The following is a 20,538-nucleotide window of genomic DNA, read 5'->3' on the forward strand; positions in this document are numbered from 1 at the left end:
ATTTCTGTCTGTCGGTGTTTGTATTTCTGGTGAGAGCTAATATAAATTCCTCATGTGTATGTGTGGCTGATGTGCATGAGGCGAGAGATGAGTGTCAATGAAGGATTTGGTGACCTCCTTGGTGTCATTATCATCAGATCAATAAGTGATGTGCATTTATCTCCATCAGAATGCATCGGTTAAACCACAGCAACTGTGACAATCTCATGCTTAAAAGTGTAAATGTGTGCAGTGTTTTCTGAAGCTTCACAATGTGCTTTGTTTAACCTCCTACAGATTAGCACACCTCGAATATGTTGAGTTAACGTCTAAGGTTTACTCACATTTGAAAGGGGCATGTTTTATGGAAGCTTTGAAATTCTAATGATTTTTTATGTGGATGCATGGCAGTGTTGGACCCTAGACAGGCTTCCAATCCCTCCTGCTTCCATTAATTTAAAAATGAAAAATGATTTAACAAATTCTAGTCAGTGGCTATAACTGAGTACAGCAATATAAATGTACAATTTACTATATACATCGAGGTATCTGGACAATCAGATGTAATCTAGGAACCACTAAAAATAAATAGGTAAATAATGAAAATTATGTATTCTATGAAATAGAAACTTCTGGAAGTCACTTGCACAATCATATGCAACATAAAGCTTAACTGAAGTTTGTTGCTAATCACATGACCAGAAGTAAAGCAGGAGCAAATACTTCCAGAAAAGTACATAAGTTTGTAAAGAAAACGATACTGAAGTGCAGGTATGGAGAAACAGACAGCTAGAGACAGATTGAGAGACACTGAGAGAGTTACATTCTTGTGAGAGTCGTGTCATGTAAAATCAATATGGCCGATCAATGCTGTATTAACAAGGCAGCATCTTATTTCTCATTCCTACGTGACACTTTGGCTTCAGCCATTCATGATGGCACGTCAAATAGCTTCAGGCCTGTCAGGCCGACAGTCGCGGTGACACACTCACACCGCTCTCATACTCACAGATGAAGCTCTGGCAGATATTGATCATTAGGCTTCACACTTAGACGTAATTGTGCCACTTCATCATAAAGTCCACCAATTATTTTTGAGTAAGTTCTGGTCTGTTTTGGATGCCTGTCCAGCATACATTCTAAGAAATAGGTGAACAGGGCCTGCAATTATTTTTTTGAGAAAATCATGATCAAGGGAAATGATCCAAAAATTACACAGTTATTTACACCAATTTTTTAGCATCAGTCGGCCAGACTGCATGTCTTTGGACTTGTGGGTGGAAACCAGGGCACTCAAAGGAAATCCTTGCAGACACAGGAAGAATATGCAACCTCCACACAGCAAGGACCCTGGCCATCTGACATTTCTTACTGTGAGGCGGCAGGTTTTTAAGTTAATTATGGCATCCTAATCTGGGGCCAAAAGTATTTTATATGAATATATTCAGTTACTAGTGCTGAGGTACTGGTTGAGTGCAATGATTTTATAGTTGCCTGTAGTTGCAGTTCACACCATTTTTTACTCCTGCAGTCTCTTTCCATTCTTTTTTCAGCTGTAATAGACCTCCACCAGTTTCTCTAAAGCTTGTTAAACACAGTGTGTGCAGTTGCGCCGAGTTGAGATTATGATTCATGCACTTGTATATGCAGCAGCGCTGCCTTCTGATTTATAACCAGCACCATTCATACTCAAAAATACGATTTCATAGCGAGGGAGGTGTGTGTGTGTGTGTGTGTGTGTGTGTGTGTGTGTGTGTGTGTGTGTGTGTGCGTGTGTGTGTGTGGGAAGAGAGGGAAAGGACGAGAGGAAAGATTAATTACTATTTGTGGCCAGCAATTTCATGAGGCTAGCCCAACACAGCTGCAGAATGATGGTGCCCTACATCAGTTTGTAGTCAGCCATTCACAGATTATTAAAGCTTTGTAAGATGAAGTGCTCCTCCTGCCTGGTTTGCACTCAGGCAATAAGGGCGAGAAAAAGTGAGCGGGAGAGCGCGGGCAAGCGAGAGACGGATAAATCTGAGAGGGGCAATAGCCAGACATATGTCATCATCGCCTGGTTGCCATAAATCTGGTGGGTGATACAGGAGGAAAGAACTGATGCAGACTTCACTACATTGACAGCCATGGTTGCTGTGTGTGTGTGTGTGTGTGTGTTTATGTGTGTATGTGTGTGTGTGTGTTCCCTAGCATTGAGCCTGCACAATTCCTCATTTATAATGTATCCACTAAGCTCTCAAAATTTATTTGATCAATTACAGGCGGTTTGCAACAAATAAGTGAGGTGGGGAAAATGTCTCAACAATGTGTTGCACAACAATGAGTTGTGTTCAGCGCTTGTCTATATTACACATTGTAAAACTAAAGAATGTTATTGCTTTTTATTTAAAGGCGTATATTTGCATAGTTCTGATAAATAAACTCAATAACATTAATGTTTGCAGATTTTTTACCGTAAGGCCTAGTGTTGGTGTCTATGAGAGATACAAATGACGTGATTTTTAACCATTGTTTTGCTTCTTGTTTTTTTTGTTTTAGCTTTGAATGAGCCCACAATTGACTATGGCTTCCAGAGACTGCAGAAGGTCATTCCCAGACATCCAGGTGACCCGGAGAGATTGCCAAAGGTTAGTGAGCTCTGAGAGAAGAATAAAAACTGTGTATATGAGCTGTTACAATGTGGGTAGTGGTAGCTCAGTGGTTAAGGTACAGGACTAGTAATCCAAAGATCGCTGGTTTAAGCCCCACATTTGCAGGGGACCACTGTTGGGCCCTTGAGCAAGGCCCTTAACCCTAAATTGCTTGAACTGTATACAGTCAATTGTAAGTCGCAGGCAGTTGTAGCCTAGTGGTTAAGGTACTGGACTAGTAGTCTGAACCACTGGTTTAAGCCCCACCACTGGCAGGTTGTTGGTGTTGGGCGCTTGAGCAAGGCCTTTGACCCCCATACTGTCACAGTACTGTAAGTCACTTTGGATAAAGGTGTGTGCTAAATACTGAAAATGTAAATGTTAAATTGGCAACATTTGCAATGCTATTGTTACTGTGCTGGCAGACTACTACAGTTAGTACAATTTAGCAATAGCTAAACTGTCAATACGGCAGTATTTATACACAGAAACACATAGACACACTGTGTAATGCTTCTTATTTCACTACAGAGGAATTACCAGACCAATTCCAGTAATGTTTGATATGAAATTAATGCTCTATCACTTGATAAATAACAATTAATGTTTAAGAGGGTACCTGTGCATACTAAATAAGGCAAACCAGCAAAACAATAGTGACAACCCTGCTGAGATGGCTAAAGCCCCCCACCCACCTCTATAAAATTACCTACAATATGTCAGTAGCAATCTCATCCTTCATCACATGACTGACTCCTGATATTGCCTTTATTCTCATTCCTAGCTTACTACATAAATGTGTTTATTCTATTGGGATTGAGCTTGCAAATTTTGATGTTATCTAAAATAAGGTGGGTAAACTTCAAACTGCTTTTTATAATACAAATGGCTAAATCTGTGCATATACAGTTGTGTGTATATGTTTTACAATGTGGGCAGTGGTAGCTCAGTGGTTCATCTACATGACTAGTAATCCAAAGGTTGCTGGTTCAAGCCCCACATCTGCTGGGGACCACTGTTGAGCAAGGCCCTTAACCCTAAATTGCTTGAACTGTATACAGTCACAATTGTAAGTCACAGGCAGTTGTAGCCTAGTGGTTAGGGTACTGGACTAGTATTCAAAAGGCCCACCTTTTACTTACTAGTAGTACTGGACTAGTAATCAAAAGCCCCACCACTGCCAGGTTGCTGCTGTTGGGCCCTTGAGCAAGGCCCTTGACCCCCATACTGTCACAGTACTGTAAGTCACTTTGGATAAAGGTGTCTGCTATGACTTATGTCAGTAAGTGTCTGAATGTAAATGAGATTTATCATAGAAGTTTCAGTTGGGAAGCAATTCGAAAAGCCAATTTTAGAGCATTTTGGTGCAATCTCAATTCATCAGTATCCAATAACTGAGACACACACGCACACTCGTGTAAACACACACACGTACATAACACAGACATCCGACAGACGCAGGGCTTTTGGATTCGGCAGGAATGGTTCAAACTTTGAGTGTGGCGAAATAGTTCAATTAAGAATTTTTCCACTCCAGTAAGCAGTGGTGATTGTAATCGGAGCAGAGCCCACTTTCTGATGTGTGATTATTTTGCTCTTGTTTTCCTTTCATTTTCCAAAGCTGGATCCACTTTAATCTTTTGTTTACAAAGCTTTTCGATATACGTCCACATTCTGCTAGGTTAATAAATAAAGTCCAGACGTAAATATCAGCAAGCTTATGTGATTCTCGTCATCCATTCAAATTACACAGAGTGACTAGTTTGCTCTGTTGTTTCCATATGAGTGACACATTGTACCTGCCATCTGACAGTCTTTTTAATCTAGGGTTCTTTTAATTGTTAAAACTTTATTATAAATTATATCTAAACTAAATTTTATTGCTTTGATTGAAAAACCTGTCAGATGTTCTTTCTGACCAAAGACCGGAGGGCAGGTCTTTCTTAATATCACATTATTTTATACCCAGTTAATGAGTGCTTGTTGAGAGCTGACCACCGCCGTAGTCTACTAACAAATATCATACAAATATCTATTAAGGCCCTGCATGGGGTCATCAGTGCTATTATTAAGTTAAGCCTGGCTGCTTTGAGCACAAGCGTGGCTATCCTCGCGTCCCACAGACCCACGTCGAGCTAAGACTCCCAGAGCAGAGCAAGCCCACGCCACATGATGTGTTTCAATTACACTTGGCTCTGTCTCTCTGCAGAGAGCAATATCTAGACAGGAAATCTTGTTCCAGTAAATGCTTTAAACTATCCATTACCAATAAAACAGCAGAACCAGCCAGACTGCCTGCATGCCTGGGCCTTTGTTCCAAACACTTTGGCATTCTGTCTTTGGAAGGTTTTAAAATACTTACTTATATCTCCATTAGGCCTGGCATTGAAAAATGCACAGATTTGTTGTGGAATATTTTTTTCTTTCAATCTAGGAAATTACTAAAGCTAGAAAGCATGGGATAAAGGAAAAAATGCGGGAAGGCATCAAAGGGGGTGGTTTCTAATTCAGGTAAACCTTCAACATCGGGCGCCTTTGGTGTGAAGCGATTGCTGAGGCGAGATGGATTGTAGCAGCTCCAATAAACAACATAAATATTTGATTTTGGCTTTTAATGGACCCAAATGTGAAGTTCAGCAGCATGTAAATGAAAGTGCCAAGTGATTTATCATAGTTACTGCAGCCGTCTGCTCGAGGCGCAGAACCCGGCGGGTCACAGCCGGCTCCGCGCAAAGCAGCAATTGACCCTTACAGGGATTCGCAATGAGGGTGCCGGTGTGTGTGAGAGACGGCACTATTAAGAGCTAGACAGGCTAGAGTAATGGGAAGGAGAAATGTAAAGAGAAATGTAAACCGTGTGTTAGCAACAATGTGAACGTGTCACCTTCCTATTTTCTCGGACACTTCGGAGCAGTTGATAACACCAGCCAGATATCGATTTCTAGCCTTTCCTGTTTGGCAGAATTTACAATAGCTTTTCTTTGATGGAGAATTATGCGAGGACAGAAAAGCAATATGAAAAGGCAAAATTGCTTTAGACAGGCAGTAATATCTAGGCTTGGCAGATTACTTAATACCCTGTTCTTGATGTGCTTAGTATTGTATTTGTTAACAATACATAAAAAAGTAGCATATTTATTTAAGATACAGTTGAAAAAAAAATATGAAGGAGATATAAAGGAAAGTGGAGCGGATGATATGGGAACTGAGGCAGCATTTAAACACAGTGTCTACAGTCAAATGAGCCTTACAAGGCAATGGGCTTAATGTAAAACTGAAAAATAAGTATCAACTTGGGTATCAACTTGCACATATTTAAATATATGTAAAAAATGATTGTGATGTATAATGTATAAAAAAACTTTACGTTAATGTAAATGCCCTTAAAAATGCATGCTAATATTGCAAGTCAAATTTAAACTATGTAAAACTAAGTGCAAACAGCAAAGTGTGTGCATGTGTTAAGCATCAAATCATGATAAAATAAGTGTATTCTGGATGTATTCCGTCGTTTTGTTTTCCTTTTTTTGTGAATACCTGGCCAACCCTGCAAATAACATTTATACTATGGAAGCAGACTGAAGTTTACCCCTCTTATTTTAGATAACATCAAAATTTGCAAGCTCAATCCCAATAGAATAAACACATTTATGTAGTAAGCTAGGAAACGAGAATAAAGGCAATATCAGGAGTCAGTCATGTGATGAAGGATGAGATTGCTAAGGGGGCCTTCCCGCTCGCTCTGCTTGGTCTATCCATTGATAGCACTATCATCCATTATTCTCCATATAGATTTAAGTGAAAATAGAATGGGGATCTGATTAGATCATATACATTCGCGAATGCTTGATCAAATGATCTTTATTGCAAGTATATAGCACTAACCTGCTTGGAATTAATTGCTGCCTGTACTCCTTCCATTTCTCTGCCCATTTCATCCTGGCAGGCACAAAACTATTCCGTTTCCTCCTCAATCTAATATACCAGAAAATTTATTAGAAATGCATTCATGTCGAGCAATTACCCATGCATTAAAATTCATCCCGGCTTTTTGAAGTAGCTACATCTATTGGGCCTGCACTCCTCAATGTATTCATCACCTGAGGCTAGAACTAACAGAATAATTGCTTTACACTTTCGAATGACATTAGCACCTCCAGCCAGCTCACCTCACTCTGCTTGTATGATGCCGCTGATATACTTTCCACTCTAGATATAGGCGTGATACCAAGAAGAGTCTTGTTTAAATGGTTCACGTCCAAAGGGGCAACAGTAAACGCTTGTAGTAATAACAGCCCAAATTTGTCATGAAACCAAGCTCTGAGATCATTTCTGAGCTTTAATAGTTTCCGTTTAACCTGGAGTCTGCATCGTCTTGGTGAAACAGGAAAGAAGAGTCAATTACACTTAGCTCATGAATTTACATCCAAATGCTTCTCAAACACCATTCACCGCTAATAATATTCCCAGCATGAGGCCACCAGGATGAGAGGAACAAAACAAACCCACAAACCCACCCAGCACCTCCTCCGCTGTCGACTGGAACCATTTAATTCCTTGCACTCTTAACGTCGGCCGCTTCATTAACAGGGAAGCTTTGTACCCAGCGACAGATTACACAGAAGAGAAGATGTGATTTCCTTAAACTATCTTTACGTCTCTTCTGCGAACGCCATATGGATGAGGACTTCGAGAGAGCCTCGCGCAGACGGGCTTTCATCTCGGCAAGAGCGGCTGTCTTAATTGTAGTAATCGCTGGCTAAGATTGGGAGCGACGTGTAAGGAGGCTTGTGATATGACGGGTGGAGATGATGAGTAATTATTAGCAGCAAAGAAAAACACTTTATCTGGCTCAGTGAGAGAGAAAGCTAGAAGAAAGAGAGTGCAAGTGCAGAGACAGTTGATGGGACAGGATTAAGACAGCTGGGCCTTTCATTGATTGTACCTGCCATGTGACAAGTGTAATTCTTTATTTGTATGCAAACTAGATGCATGCAACATGAAACAGAGATACCAATTTCTAAGCTAAATGCCCATTTTAAAAGCCACTCATCCGCTCCCTCTCAGGATTAGAGCGCGTCTCTATAAAACGTATGGCGTCCGCACCAAGGGCCCCGACTTATGCGATTAATCTTGATAAGTACGGATTCAAGATGGCGGTCGTGACTAGGAATGAAGCCACTCAGCCATGCTAAGAGAGAGGCTGGGATTAGGTGAATGTGTATGCAAGGACAGAACTGTGGTTGGGTTTAGTTCATAAAGACCAGTTTTGCAGCCTGGTATGATCATCCTTATGATTAAACCACTTGTCAAAGAAGAGATTTTCAGCTTTCACAAATATTTGTGCTTTATATACAAAAACAACTATATTATTAACTTTAATGTTAGTCATTGTGACGATTTGATATAGTTCTCATATTTTGGAAGGTGATATATTCAGATAGCAATATTTAACCAATCTACACAACAAGTTGTTGACTGCATGTCAATCATGTTATAAAGTTTGAATGCATAAAGTGGTGGTCAATCACTGTGAATCCCCAAATTTACCAAAAGTAGTAATTTAGCAACCTGTCATTTATTTAGTGTCATTTTTATAATTTGTATGTCAAACTAATGCCACTAATCCTAGCAATTAACAAAAGTTCTAGTTTGGCTAAATATGCTTAAGACAAGGTTTACTGATTTACAAGATCATTGAGACATACTGAAACTAAATTATTTTGGTTCATTACCAGTACTTTGTAGCCTTTATTCAAGCTGCAGCATTAGATAAAGCCAAATATATAGAATAGAATAGAATTATATTCTTTAATTTCCTTTGGGATCAATAAAGTATCTATCGATCGATCGATCGATCGATCTATCTATCTATCTATCTATCTATCTATCTATCTATCTATCTATCTATCTATCTATCTATCTATCTATCTATCTATCTATCTATCTATCTATCTATCTATCTAGAATAGAATGCCTTTATTTGTCATATATACATATACAGGTGTATAGTACAACAAAATTCCTTTCCGCATATCCAAGCTCTTTTGGAAGCTGGAGTCAGATGCAGAATCAGCCATAGCAAGGCACCCCTGGAGCCGAGAGAGTTAAGGACCTTGCTTACGGGCCCAACAGTGGCTGCGTATCAGAGCTAAGATTCAAATTTATAGCCCAAATCTCTACCCACTAGGCTACCACTGTCCCAATATATTACTTTAAAAGGTTTAACTTACTTTCCAAACAAAGTTTCATAGGTTTTACTTTTGCTTTGTTTCCTAAAAGATTGAGTACAATTAATCATATTGGACCAAATACATTGTTTCTACCAGAAAGGTTTCTATATGCAAATAGTGTCAAAAGTTACAGCCTGTAACTTCAATAATTTGGGACATTACCCTAAGGAAAACAGACACCTAGTGTTTTTGCATAAAGAGCTGAAGAAAATACAATAGGTTAGCTGAAGCAAGACTTCCTGGAACAGTACATCTTGTAGGGTTGTTGGCAGGCCTGGTGCAATTTTTTGACAGGAAGCAAAGCAGAAAGTTAATCCGTGTTGTGCTATAAGTAGGGGGAGGCATGTAGACATGGATAAGATGGGGTTCGTGGACATCCGGGTCCCTGGGCGCAGCCAGCTCTGCACGAGAACTCATTTATGAAGTCCTTGCAACAGTCAGTGAAAGAGGTTAATTGAAAAAATTCCTAATGCCATTATGAAAGAACTAGATTAACCCGAGCTAATTCACTTTATTGTTCTGAAGAAAGAGGAATTGGCATTGAACTCCACTACAAATTTAGGGCATGAATTAAAGGGTGAGATGTTGTCTTTGAACACTCTGCTGGTTTAATTAAGATATGGAAAATGACTCATTGTTCTTCGGTGCTAAACTGGGTGGATTTAGCTGGCCGTGCGCCGCTCCAGTACTGCTTTATGCATTGATGTGCACACATGTTTGTTTGTTTAATACCCTGAAGACCTCAAGTGCTTATTTTTATTCATTTTGCTTAGAGGTTGCATGCCACTTCACAGTGAGTTCAGTCAAAAGAAACAGGTCTGATGAAGAACTAAAGCCCTGCTGAAATAAGTGTTCTGGAATTGTAGTTAAATACACAAATGATGGCATGGTGGATTTGCAGGTGCTTTTGGTGACATGATTGGTACTCTTCAATGGTCTTAGAAATTGGCTACACTATTGGTTTGGTGTAACTACATATAAATAGGTAAATGTGATGCCCAAGAATGAACTAATGCATGGCGTATTCCAACTGTAGTTTCCAGAATAGGCTCTCAATTATTATAAGCCTATGAATGGTAGCGTTCATTGAAACTACACATTTAACATCTCACGCAGTAACGGGTAACATATTAAGGAAACAACCTGCATAAATCAATAAAGAAACATATATAGTGTGGATGCCATTGGGTCGATTCTACTGGTGTAGTATTTGTAGAGGTAAGGTTTACTGCAAATCAATACAAAGATATTTAACTGATCACTTAAATGATGGAACACGTTCAGTCTGATTTTTCAGAAAGACAGTGGTCATATATACAGGGCAAGATGGGGTCACTGCATTGTTTGATAAATAAAACGTCCATTTCTCAACCTAATTGAAGACCTAAGGGAGATGTGTTTGATGGTCAAAGCACTAATTGTGGGAACATCTTTCAAAGGAATGAGTTCCCCCTGTACAGTTCAAGAGTTTCTAGAGTGTAACTTATACCGAGGTGCATTTATCTGTCAGCCCATGGTCAAACACATTACTCAAACACCTTATGTTGTTGTTTTTTTATTGTAACATTGTGCATCAGAATTGTGTAGTAGTAAGATCTTCTGTAGTAGTGTCACTCATTAGTCTATGTGTGTGTGTTGCACTGCAGGAGGTTCTACTAAAGAGAGCAGCTGACCTTGTGGAGGCTCTATACGGAATGCCCCACAACAACCAGGTAAAATACCCTCTGCACTAACGCATGCTAATGATGCCCCCCCCCCCTTTTTTTCTCTTTCTTTTTCTCTGTATAGTGGCTGTAATTAAATCAATACCTCTCTCCTCCTGCTATGCTCCTCTTTATACATTTCAAACCTAGCTGCAGGCCATTGTACTGTAGCGGGGTGTCATTACACAGAGAGTGGGCTTTTTATTTCTATTTTCTCTCACTTTTATTTGTGCTTGCTGCTTGTGGAGCATAGAACGGAGTTAATCACTCACAACACGCATACACACATACCGAGCGCTTTATGTAAATAGAATAATAACCTTGAACTCGGCCTAAAAAAGCACTTTTCTTAAATACTTTTGAGAAAGCAAGGCTGTGCAGATCTGGTTGAGAGGTCTAATACATATTCAAAAGCAGTCATCCACGTTACCCATGTTGTTTCTTCTTTTGCATGGTGGCCTAGCAGAATCGGTCTAGATTTTATGAAAGCGGACATGAAATAACACAATGTAGATAAATGCCAATGTTCTTGTGATAACATGGTCTAATTTTGTATGAAGAAGTTAAATAAGGTCAGCATGAGAGGTGCTATTAACCTTTATACCAATAAGACACGATATTAAGGAAACAAAGCTTAACATTTAATCCAATATTTTCCAGTCATGAGATTTTGCATCACTTCTAGTAATTTCTGTGTTTGTAACTCATGCCTTATTCACTCTGCCTTGCAGGAGATTATTCTGAAGCGAGCAGCAGACATTGCCGAGGCTCTTTACAGTGTACCACGCAACCACAACCAGATTCCATCGCTTGCTAACACTGCATCTCATGGCGGCATGATGGGAGTCAACTCTTTCAGTAGCCAGTTGGCAGTCAACGTCTCCGAAAGCTCACAAGGTACTAACCAGAGTGGATGGTTATAATAATAATAATACGATACAAACAAGCACAATGGCACAGCAGGTAATATTGGAGACCCAGGTTTAATTTCACTGTCTATAAACAGGGGATATCAAACATTATTTTAGCATCTGAATTGACCATTATTTGATGTATTTATTCATTCATGTCATTTATGTGTCCTGCAGTTGGCTACAGCCGTAACACAAGCAGTGTGTCACCTCGCGGCTATGTCCCCAGCAGCACTCCTCAACAGTCCAATTACAACACAGTCAGCAACAGCATGAACGGTTACGGGAACGCCGGCATGCCCAACCTGGGGGTTCCAAGCTCGCCCGGATTCCTCAACGGCTCATCTGCCAACTCGCCCTACGGCAGTAAGTATCAAGGTAATTACCTCCTCACTATGCTTTTACCTGCCCTCCCCTACCTGTGCATTTACTCCTTTGTTGACACTGTTTTTTTATTTATTTGTTTTATTTAATTTATTTTATTTTGGGAATGTGTGCTACTGGATAAAAGGAGGGGTGACTCTGAAGGCTGAACACCCAATAGCAAGCCACAACTTATTGTGATTAGACCCCCCCCCCCCCACACACACACACCCCAAAAACCAACAACAACAAAAACCCTCAGATTATCTATAAAGTAGCTGAGGCAGGGCATCCCTCATTCGCCATCTCCCATTACCACCTCATTTTTTAGTCTACCTCATTTTTTCCTCCATTTTGTATGCAAGTTAAAACGAAGAGCACAACCCTCATGATAAATTCTGCACATTTGTTCATTTTCATTTCTCCCTGATTTGCTTCCATCCCATTATGATTTGAAAAAGAGGCGAGGCCTGGCTCCCCCTGATTCTTGTCTATGAGAAAACATTAAAAAAAGAAAAGAAAAAAAAGTAAAACTCTCTGAGTGGTGACTATGTTTGCTTTATTGCAGTAGTTCCGTCGAGCCCTACCATGGCAGCCTCTTCGGTCAGCCTCTCTTCAAACTGTAGCAGTACACACGGCATTTTCTCATTCTCACCTGCCAATGTCATCTCTGCAGTGAAACAAAAGAGCGCCTTTGCCCCTGTTGTCAGGCCCCAAGCATCTCCACCTCCTTCTTGCACCAGTGCAAATGGCAATGGACTTCAAGGTGAGAGCCGCCTCCCTCCTTTTACGATGCTGCACTGCTGCCTCAGTCTTTGGCTCATGCTAGTGCTCTCTGAAAATCCCCCATTTGCTTCCACCGCCATGCTCTTTTGCCAACATGGCTGCCTGTATCAATTATGTATCTGTGTGAGGATGATCTGTGGACGGGTGAATGAGTAGATGGATGAATGAGTGGAGAACGCCCATTATGCATGCAGGCATGTCGCAAGAATGTGCAGGTGTGGCTTTTATTGATGTTATTAATTTATTTATGTAACATTAATCATTAAGGGAAGTGAAGAGTCTCCTGAGATTTGGTCACTTTGACTCTTTCAGGGTTCGGCACAGTCGACTGGGCATTCTGGCTTATGATGCCAGAATCCTGCGCTATTGCAATAGGTCCTGGATGAAACGTCAAATTTCACAGCATTGAGAGAGAAACATCTAATTACATTATAAAATCATATATTGTAATTAGTTAAAATGTATATATTTAGTTTTGTAAAATGACATATCAAATACTGTCCCAACACTGCATGGGCTAATTTGTATAGCAATGCCAAAAATACTCTTGACTTGGATGTACTGCTATTTTGCTATATGCCACCAATTACTTCTAATAGTGCATATATTGTTCACATATATCAGTACATTCTAGGGCAGTATGATCCAGTCATTGTTTAGCTAAAGGAAGTTATTCAGAATGTAGCGCAGACAGAAAGAAACCCCGGCAGGACAGCGTCATTCAGCGAATTAACGACTTCCTGAGCCAGTTGAGTGAGGGCGCTTGTATTTGCGCTCCGTCAAGGCCGAGTTGTTTGCTTTGAAAACATGTTTTAGCCATAGCGTGTGCATCTGAGATTAATAATGTTAGAGCTAATGAACTGGGAAATTAAAGTTCATGCTGCTACATGCATCCACTTATTAATATGTGGTTTACAGAAATTAATGAGGAATGCCGTGGCACTGGGTGCTTAAGCAAACTTAAAAGCACTTCAACCATGACGCTGGAAGTATCTAAAGGATGTTTTTTGCTAGAAAAAAATCAAGGCAGCTCACTAGCCGCCTAATTGTGGAAATGAGTAGAGTTCATCAATCTTAGAACTCTCTCTTCATCACGGCAAAGAAGAGCAGAGATCACAAGCCTATTTGGATCCAGCACGGATCTTCTGATCCATGCTTTACATCTTGTAATGAGGAAAAAAATACACATGCACACACACATAGATGCAAGGTGGCATACGTGGCAAAATAGGCCTTGCTTGTTTCACATAGTGCGTGATGTCCTATCGTAGACTGGACATAGTATATCTACATGTTTTGGCTAGTGAGACAAAACCAAAGTACCTGAGGGAAATCCATGTACATTAGAATAGAAGCCAGAAGCCTAGATGTGAGCAGCAATAAACTATGCTATAGTCTTAAATAATTAACTATAATAAGCATTATGGGCAACTGACATGCATTTAATATACTGTACATTAAATAGCATTTATGGATGACAGTGGTGCAGCAGTTAGTCCTAGTGCTGGAAAGCTTCACAGATCTAGGTTTTATTCTCAAGTATAGTTAGTTGTTTGTTTGTGAAGTAGGTTGCAATTTTTTCCTACCACTTTCAAATACGTTAGTGTGTACATGAGTAAATGTAATACCCTGTAGTGGTGTACCATATTCTTCATACCTTCTAGACTGGGTGGTTTCTAGGCAAGAGTTTCAATTTAGTTAACACTGGCTTGGTGATGCTAGCTGATGTGGCCATGTTGTTTCTCAGCTGTCAGCATGCCTGTTCCCGGGGGAGTCTGGACTCTCTGATGGCCTTTACTAAACCGTTAAGAGAAACCTTGCACATGGTAAAGAGGGATACTTTCCTCTCTAAAGGTCAGTTGAAATTCTTCTAAAATGACTTTGGAAATACATGTCTTTAATACATGCCTACTCAACCCTATTCTTCAAACCGATTTGCTGATGAATTGACCAAGCCAAACCCTGTCGAAGTCAAAGTTAATGCAAAGAGAACACACCAAACTATCTATTCATGTGCCATGTGTATTCTTTGTTGTATGTAAAATGCCTTAAATATGTGGGCTAAATACTTTTTTTTTTCTTTCTCCAGCAATGTCCGGACTGGTGGTCCCTCCCATGTAAATTGCACTTCAACTTCTTGTAGAGCAACTGTGTGTGCAGTAAGCCTTGGGGTACGACACAGTTCCACAGCCATCCGTCATGAAGTAAATCGAGTGTAATTCAAGAAGAGAAAATTCCAGAAGAAAGAGACTTTGTTTTAAAGATTTTATCCAGACTAATGTAGATTGACATGCAAGAAACTTTGAATGATTTACATTTATTGACTGTCATATTTTCATGTTTCTCTGTCTTGGAAGAAAAAAAGAAAGAAAGAGAAAGAAAGGAAAGAAAATCCTGTTTTGTATAAACCGTTTGATCATGGCTAGATCTCGCTATGTGTGGGGAGCAACTTGATGAAAAACACACTGAAATGTCTCTGAATGTTTCTTTTTCGAGTGATGCGAAGCTGTCGCATATCTCTATAATGTGAAGTCATTTTTTCATTATTTTCTTTTTTTTTTTTATTATTATTAATTTGTGGTAAAAAAGGGGGCCAAGCCAATACTGCAGAGCCAACAAAATGGAAATGATCTAAAATATAAAATGTTTTATATGATGTAAAGATTAAAATGAATAGGAGTGAGTGAGGAGAAACAGGCAGATGAGATGTTCAAGTGCATACTTCATCTAAAATGAACTTTGTAACTTATTGTAGGTAGAAATTGTAACTTTGATATTGCAAAGATTCTCTTGCCTTCGACAAGCACACTAACAGAGATGAGATGCTACTGTCTGTTGGTTATAAAAAAAAAAAAAAGTAAATAGAAAAAGAAAGAAAACACTTCCACTGCTAAAGCTTCCTGTAAAGCAAGTGTGATCTGCATTGTTTTTCAACTTTTTTGCTAGCACTGTATACTATTGCATTCTTAGGCTACTGTGGAGTCTATGTTTCTTGTACCAGAAAGTTGTCCTTTTACTTCTAGCTCCTTATTCCCTAATGTGTTTTGTATGTGGTTAAACAATTGTAGACTTTTGTGATTTTGCCAAAGTTGTAGCTAAATATTTATACACTTGTCTTGAATTTTCCAAATCCACGTAAATATTTAGTACAGAGTTTTATTCCTACTGAACCAGCTAGGAGTAAAATAGTCTTATACATTGCAACACTTTCACACAAACACTTACGGTCACTAAGGGGTTTTTGTAACATATCAATTATAAATATTGTATTTATCTTGGAAATTTTTGTATATTGCTTTCCATCTTTTTATTTGATTTCATATGTAATGTTTAATTATATCCGATATTGTGATGCAACACATTATGCCAAGATCATTTTGCTTTTTTGTATCAATAGATTGCAATGTCTATACATTCTATTTGTAATTCAGATGTTTTGTTACATCATAATTTAAATGTTTTGTGACGTCATAAAAGAACCTATTCCATCCATACTTTGTTTGTAATTCATTTAAGAATTTTAAGGGACATTCAAATTCATTGTTTATTTTTGTATATTTTTTAAGTTATCTAAACAAATAGATTTTTTTTTTAATAAAACCCTGTTTGTTGTATAGTCAAATAAATTGTTTGTGACACATGGCTGTAATAATATAAGTAGAATATGTGCATGTCAAGCAGCCCCAGGGAAGGGGGAAAGATCAATTGTGGTTGTAAATTTTGTTTTTGTAGAATGTAAAAAGTCATTTTTACCTGCCACCCATGACTTCATGACTTTGCCACATTATAGCGCAAGTGTGTTTACAGGAAACGAAAAGGAAAAAAAAAAATATCACAAAACAGAAAAAAAAGGAAACTTGTATGTCAGTCACTAATGTTTATTATTATATGCCAGGAAAAAATGTGGTAAAGCATTCAGAGTGAATCTGTTAAGGGATACTATTCATTCTGCTGGTTAAGTGATAACCATACACACAACGCCAATCATCACTCCATTATTAATGGTGTAAAAAGCACAAGCATTTTTTACTAAAATAAATAAAAAAGAGTTACTGTGACCCCTCTTCTTTTTCGAGTATTTTGTCAGTTTTATCATTTTCTAAACAAAACACTAAATTTGCTGAACTCCCTCAAGTAAGACTGATAATCCAAGGAGTTAAAAAATAATGTTTTGTATATATGAAGAGCCAAGATTAAGATCTTCTATATTGTACATGTCATTTTGTAATTACTTCATAAACAGCAGCACAGTAGCTAATCATTCATTCATGGTAAAGCAGTTTGTATTATTCTTCCCCTCCTCGTACTAAATAATTTAATTTCTTATTTGAGCCAAACTCGGCAGATGAAACACTTTTTCTTTCTTCTTCTTCTTTTTTGTTGCACTTAACACTTTGTAAATCTCCTATTGTACTGTTAAATAGTCTGTTTTAAACCAAAAGAGGGATGTTCCCTCTTGGCAATCTGCACACAAGTTTTCTTTAGCAGCAGGAAGCAAGGGCAGCTGTTGAAGGGAATGAGTGATGAATGTGCAATGCATTTGCTTTGTGATAGCTCAACAAAGCTTAGCTAAGTGAAGGAGCTGGGGAAGTCACCTTGAAAGTGAGAGGAACCCAAGGTTACATGAAGTGTGTTGTGAAAATCATCATTTCTGCAACCTGGATTTTGTGTTTTAGCCTAATTAGACCTGTTTTGATACCATTAGTCTGAAGATTTAGCTAAATTGTAGAATAACTCTGTAAGGGTAAATACTTTTTTTGTTTATTTTTTTCATGTATGCATTTTTTAAGTTTATGTAAAACATTTCTACATTTTACTGTACAAAGATGTTCATTTCACACAATATTTAATTAAAGTATTTCTTGTCCGTGCATTTGTGAGATCTTAATTTAGATTTTCTTTACTTTTATTTTGTATACACACTTCAAAACAGCCAAAAATGTATACACACTTCAACAAAAGAAAAAGCAGAAAATAGTTGAAGTAAGTTATGGGATACAGGGAGGTGAGAAAGTGCACAAAGTATATCGAGATAAGTGTATCTAATAATGTGTTTGGTGAGAAAATATGAAATTACATCCACACTGCCTATGTCAAGCCGGTCCTCTAAAATGTGACACCAACTGTAACTGAGACAGAGTTTCACAAGTCTGTGGCTGCAACTAAAGACAATGTAAATTCAACCACATCCAAAGCATTAAAGCAACCGGGTTGTTTTAGGACAGTTACAAGAAAGTGACTTAAGTGAAACTTTTTTAGATTAAATTCCAAGCAGTATGTGTAGTGTGAACCTAACAAATAACACAATATTCACTGTAGTATCATGTTGCAGAAATCAGTTTCAGCAATGATGACCGGACAGTTGGTGCACAGTACAGAAAAGAATATAAATAAACACCTGTTCCCTTCTACAAGAGCTGTAGCCTAGCGGTTAAGGTACTGGACTAGTAATCAGAAGGTCACTGGTTCAAGTCCTACCACTGCCAGGTTGCTGCTGTTAGGCCCTTGAGCAAGGCACTTAACCCTCAATTGCTCAGACTGTATACCGTCACACTAAGTCACTTTAGATAAAGGCATCTGCTAAATGCCGAAAATGTAAACGTACAAAAACAGGGTGTATTTCAATCTTGCCCCAATTGAGAGACCATGCGTAGAGGGCATGGTTTTGGGGCTTAGATCAAGTCTTAAATGACCAAAATGAAGCAATCAGCATTATTTTGGATTTAAATTTAAAGCTCTTATATAAATAAAGATAATTACAGTTTGTTGTAATTATTTATGTGAAAACAAATCCATAAACATTCAAGCCTAAACAGTTTGGTCTGATTAATCTGAAACTAGGACGTGCCAGAACAGCTCTTTATAAAAAACCTACTAACATTAGTAACTAGGCAAAGGTGGATACCCTGTTTTGCCCTTATTGGACTTGTTGTGGCATTGATAGAGACCGGGTATCACAGGGTGAGTCTGTGACATGAGGCTTTCATCTTCCACTCTTGTGAATTTCTGAAAAAAAATATCAGTCTTGGGAGGGAGTAGCCCTCCTGCTCAGCCCACTAATCCCTAAAGAACAACTGCCATTTCACTTCGGCCTCTTCATGCTAGCTGTTTCTGCCCTGTACTCGACAGCACTGAGGCAAAAATCTTACTAACACCAGAGGTCCGTAGCGACTAAAAATAGTGTACATTCCACCCACGTTAACGAGACACTATTAGCTGACCGGCTGAACCTCTTCATCTGCTCTTGATGGGAATTACAACCTACAGGCACACATGGGCTTTGTCACTCATCCATGCTTCATTAGCTAACTAGCAGCAGTAGCACTAGCCAAAGTAGGGAGAATTAAAGGACGGGCCGGTGCTAACCTTGATGAAGGTCGAAGCTAGGTGTCTAGCACGTCCACCAAAATGTCTGTGATCAGGAACCTTCTTAATAAGTGATTTGGCTGAATGCTTTGTTCAGCACACTGTTTAAAATTGTAAGTCACACACTATTTCAACATAAAAAATGGTCATTTTAATGGACATTAAAGGGTTATTGTTTAAATATTGTTAATATTTATTTCATTGTTACAGCAATAAATTTGGAAATATCTATAAAACAAATTAAACTAAAGAAAATATATATCATTAGGATTAACAGAGTCAGTGTAAATTGTTTACTATTCACCTGTGTCATCGTTAGACATGTCTTCAAATGCCATTTAACAACTTAAATGAAAACATGGCAGACAGTCATTTATTTGTACTTTTGTTAGCTAATAAAACATAACAACAACAGACTTTTTATTTTATTGCATTTTATTAAATGTTCCAACTTTTTATAAAACAATAAATGTTGTTTCTAAGTGGAATTTTGGCTAGTAATGTATATATAATACATTTATGTATTATATATGTCAGATATAATAAAGTGTGACATGACTTGAAAGTCTTGAAAGTCTCTTTGTTTAACTACAATTCTGTTGTAGTTTCTCTTTGTGTAAAGTGTGGTGTACTATCAGTGTCAGTGTGGATTTTCTTTGATTACTCCAGTTTGCTCCGAGCCTTAAAAAACAAGCTTTACGGAATAGGTTCCATACCTGATGGGATAAAGCAGCTATTTGGTGCTTTGGTGTTTTATGCAAGCCCATTACCATTGAGATGTGGGTTTAATAATTTATTATTATTATTAATCATTTTTCTTTTAGCTCATTCTGTACTTTAGGGGTCGCCACAAAGAATCATGCTGGTTCTCCTACCTGATTTGCCACCGTTTTTATGCCATTTATGTCTGTCTAGACGCTCATCCAGCCAATAGCACATCTAACATTCAGTCCTGGGTCTCGGTGGAGGGTTAGTGTATTTTACCACTGTCACCCTAACGGTCAATAAATTTATTAATGTTATTGACAGTTATGATTTTTTAGGCACAGCAGGTGGTAAAGGTGCCTTAAATTACCAAGACTGAGGTTTTGTTGCTAATCAACAATAATCAACATTTTCTCCCATGTACTTTTACCCCAAAATATGCTAGTTGGTTAATTGGTTAAGGTAAAAGGACTCTTTTTGTGAGTTGGTTAATGGTTGGGTAGGTGATGTAATTCATTCATTCATTCATTCATTTTCTTATCCGCTTGGGGTTGGGTAGCTGGAGCCTATCCCTGCTTTTCAATGGGTGCAAGTCACACAGTAACACCCTGGATGGGGCGCCAGTCCATTGCAGGGCAGACACACATACACACACACACACACACACACACACACCCATTCACTTAAAGGGCAATTCAGTTTCTCCAATTAACCTGACTGCATGTTTTTGGACTGTGGGAGGAAACCAGAGCTCCCGGAGGAAACCCACACAGACACGGAGAGAACATGCAAACTCCGCACAGAAAAGACCCAGGACCGCCCCGCCTGGGGATCGAACCCAGGACCTTCCTGCTGTGAGGCG

At 38.7% G+C, this 20,538-nt stretch overlaps 1 protein-coding gene across 5 annotated transcripts in view; it reads left to right on the forward strand.

Annotated features, from left to right (window-relative positions):
* The window catches only part of ebf3a (EBF transcription factor 3a), a 103,011-nt gene extending 87,046 nt beyond the window's left edge, over positions 1–15,965 (forward strand). For 2 of the 5 annotated variants that reach the window (XM_063003655.1, XM_063003658.1), the window contains exons 11-16: positions 2,518–2,606; positions 10,489–10,554; positions 11,277–11,442; positions 11,634–11,822; positions 12,388–12,585; positions 14,695–15,965. In XM_063003655.1, the coding sequence (XP_062859725.1) occupies positions 2,518–2,606; positions 10,489–10,554; positions 11,277–11,442; positions 11,634–11,822; positions 12,388–12,585; positions 14,695–14,726 (740 nt within the window). In that variant the 3' untranslated portion in view covers positions 14,727–15,965. Of the gene's footprint in view, positions 1–2,517; positions 2,607–10,488; positions 10,555–11,276; positions 11,443–11,633; positions 11,835–12,387; positions 12,586–14,694 lie in introns of all 5 variants that reach the window. The other 3 variants (XM_063003659.1, XM_063003656.1, XM_063003657.1) reach the window with 3 other exon arrangements.
* The last annotated feature ends 4,573 nt before the right edge of the window (positions 15,966–20,538 follow it).

This window comes from Trichomycterus rosablanca, chromosome 10, assembly GCF_030014385.1.
Source record: "Trichomycterus rosablanca isolate fTriRos1 chromosome 10, fTriRos1.hap1, whole genome shotgun sequence".
In the NCBI taxonomy this organism is placed as follows: Eukaryota; Metazoa; Chordata; class Actinopteri; order Siluriformes; family Trichomycteridae; genus Trichomycterus; species Trichomycterus rosablanca.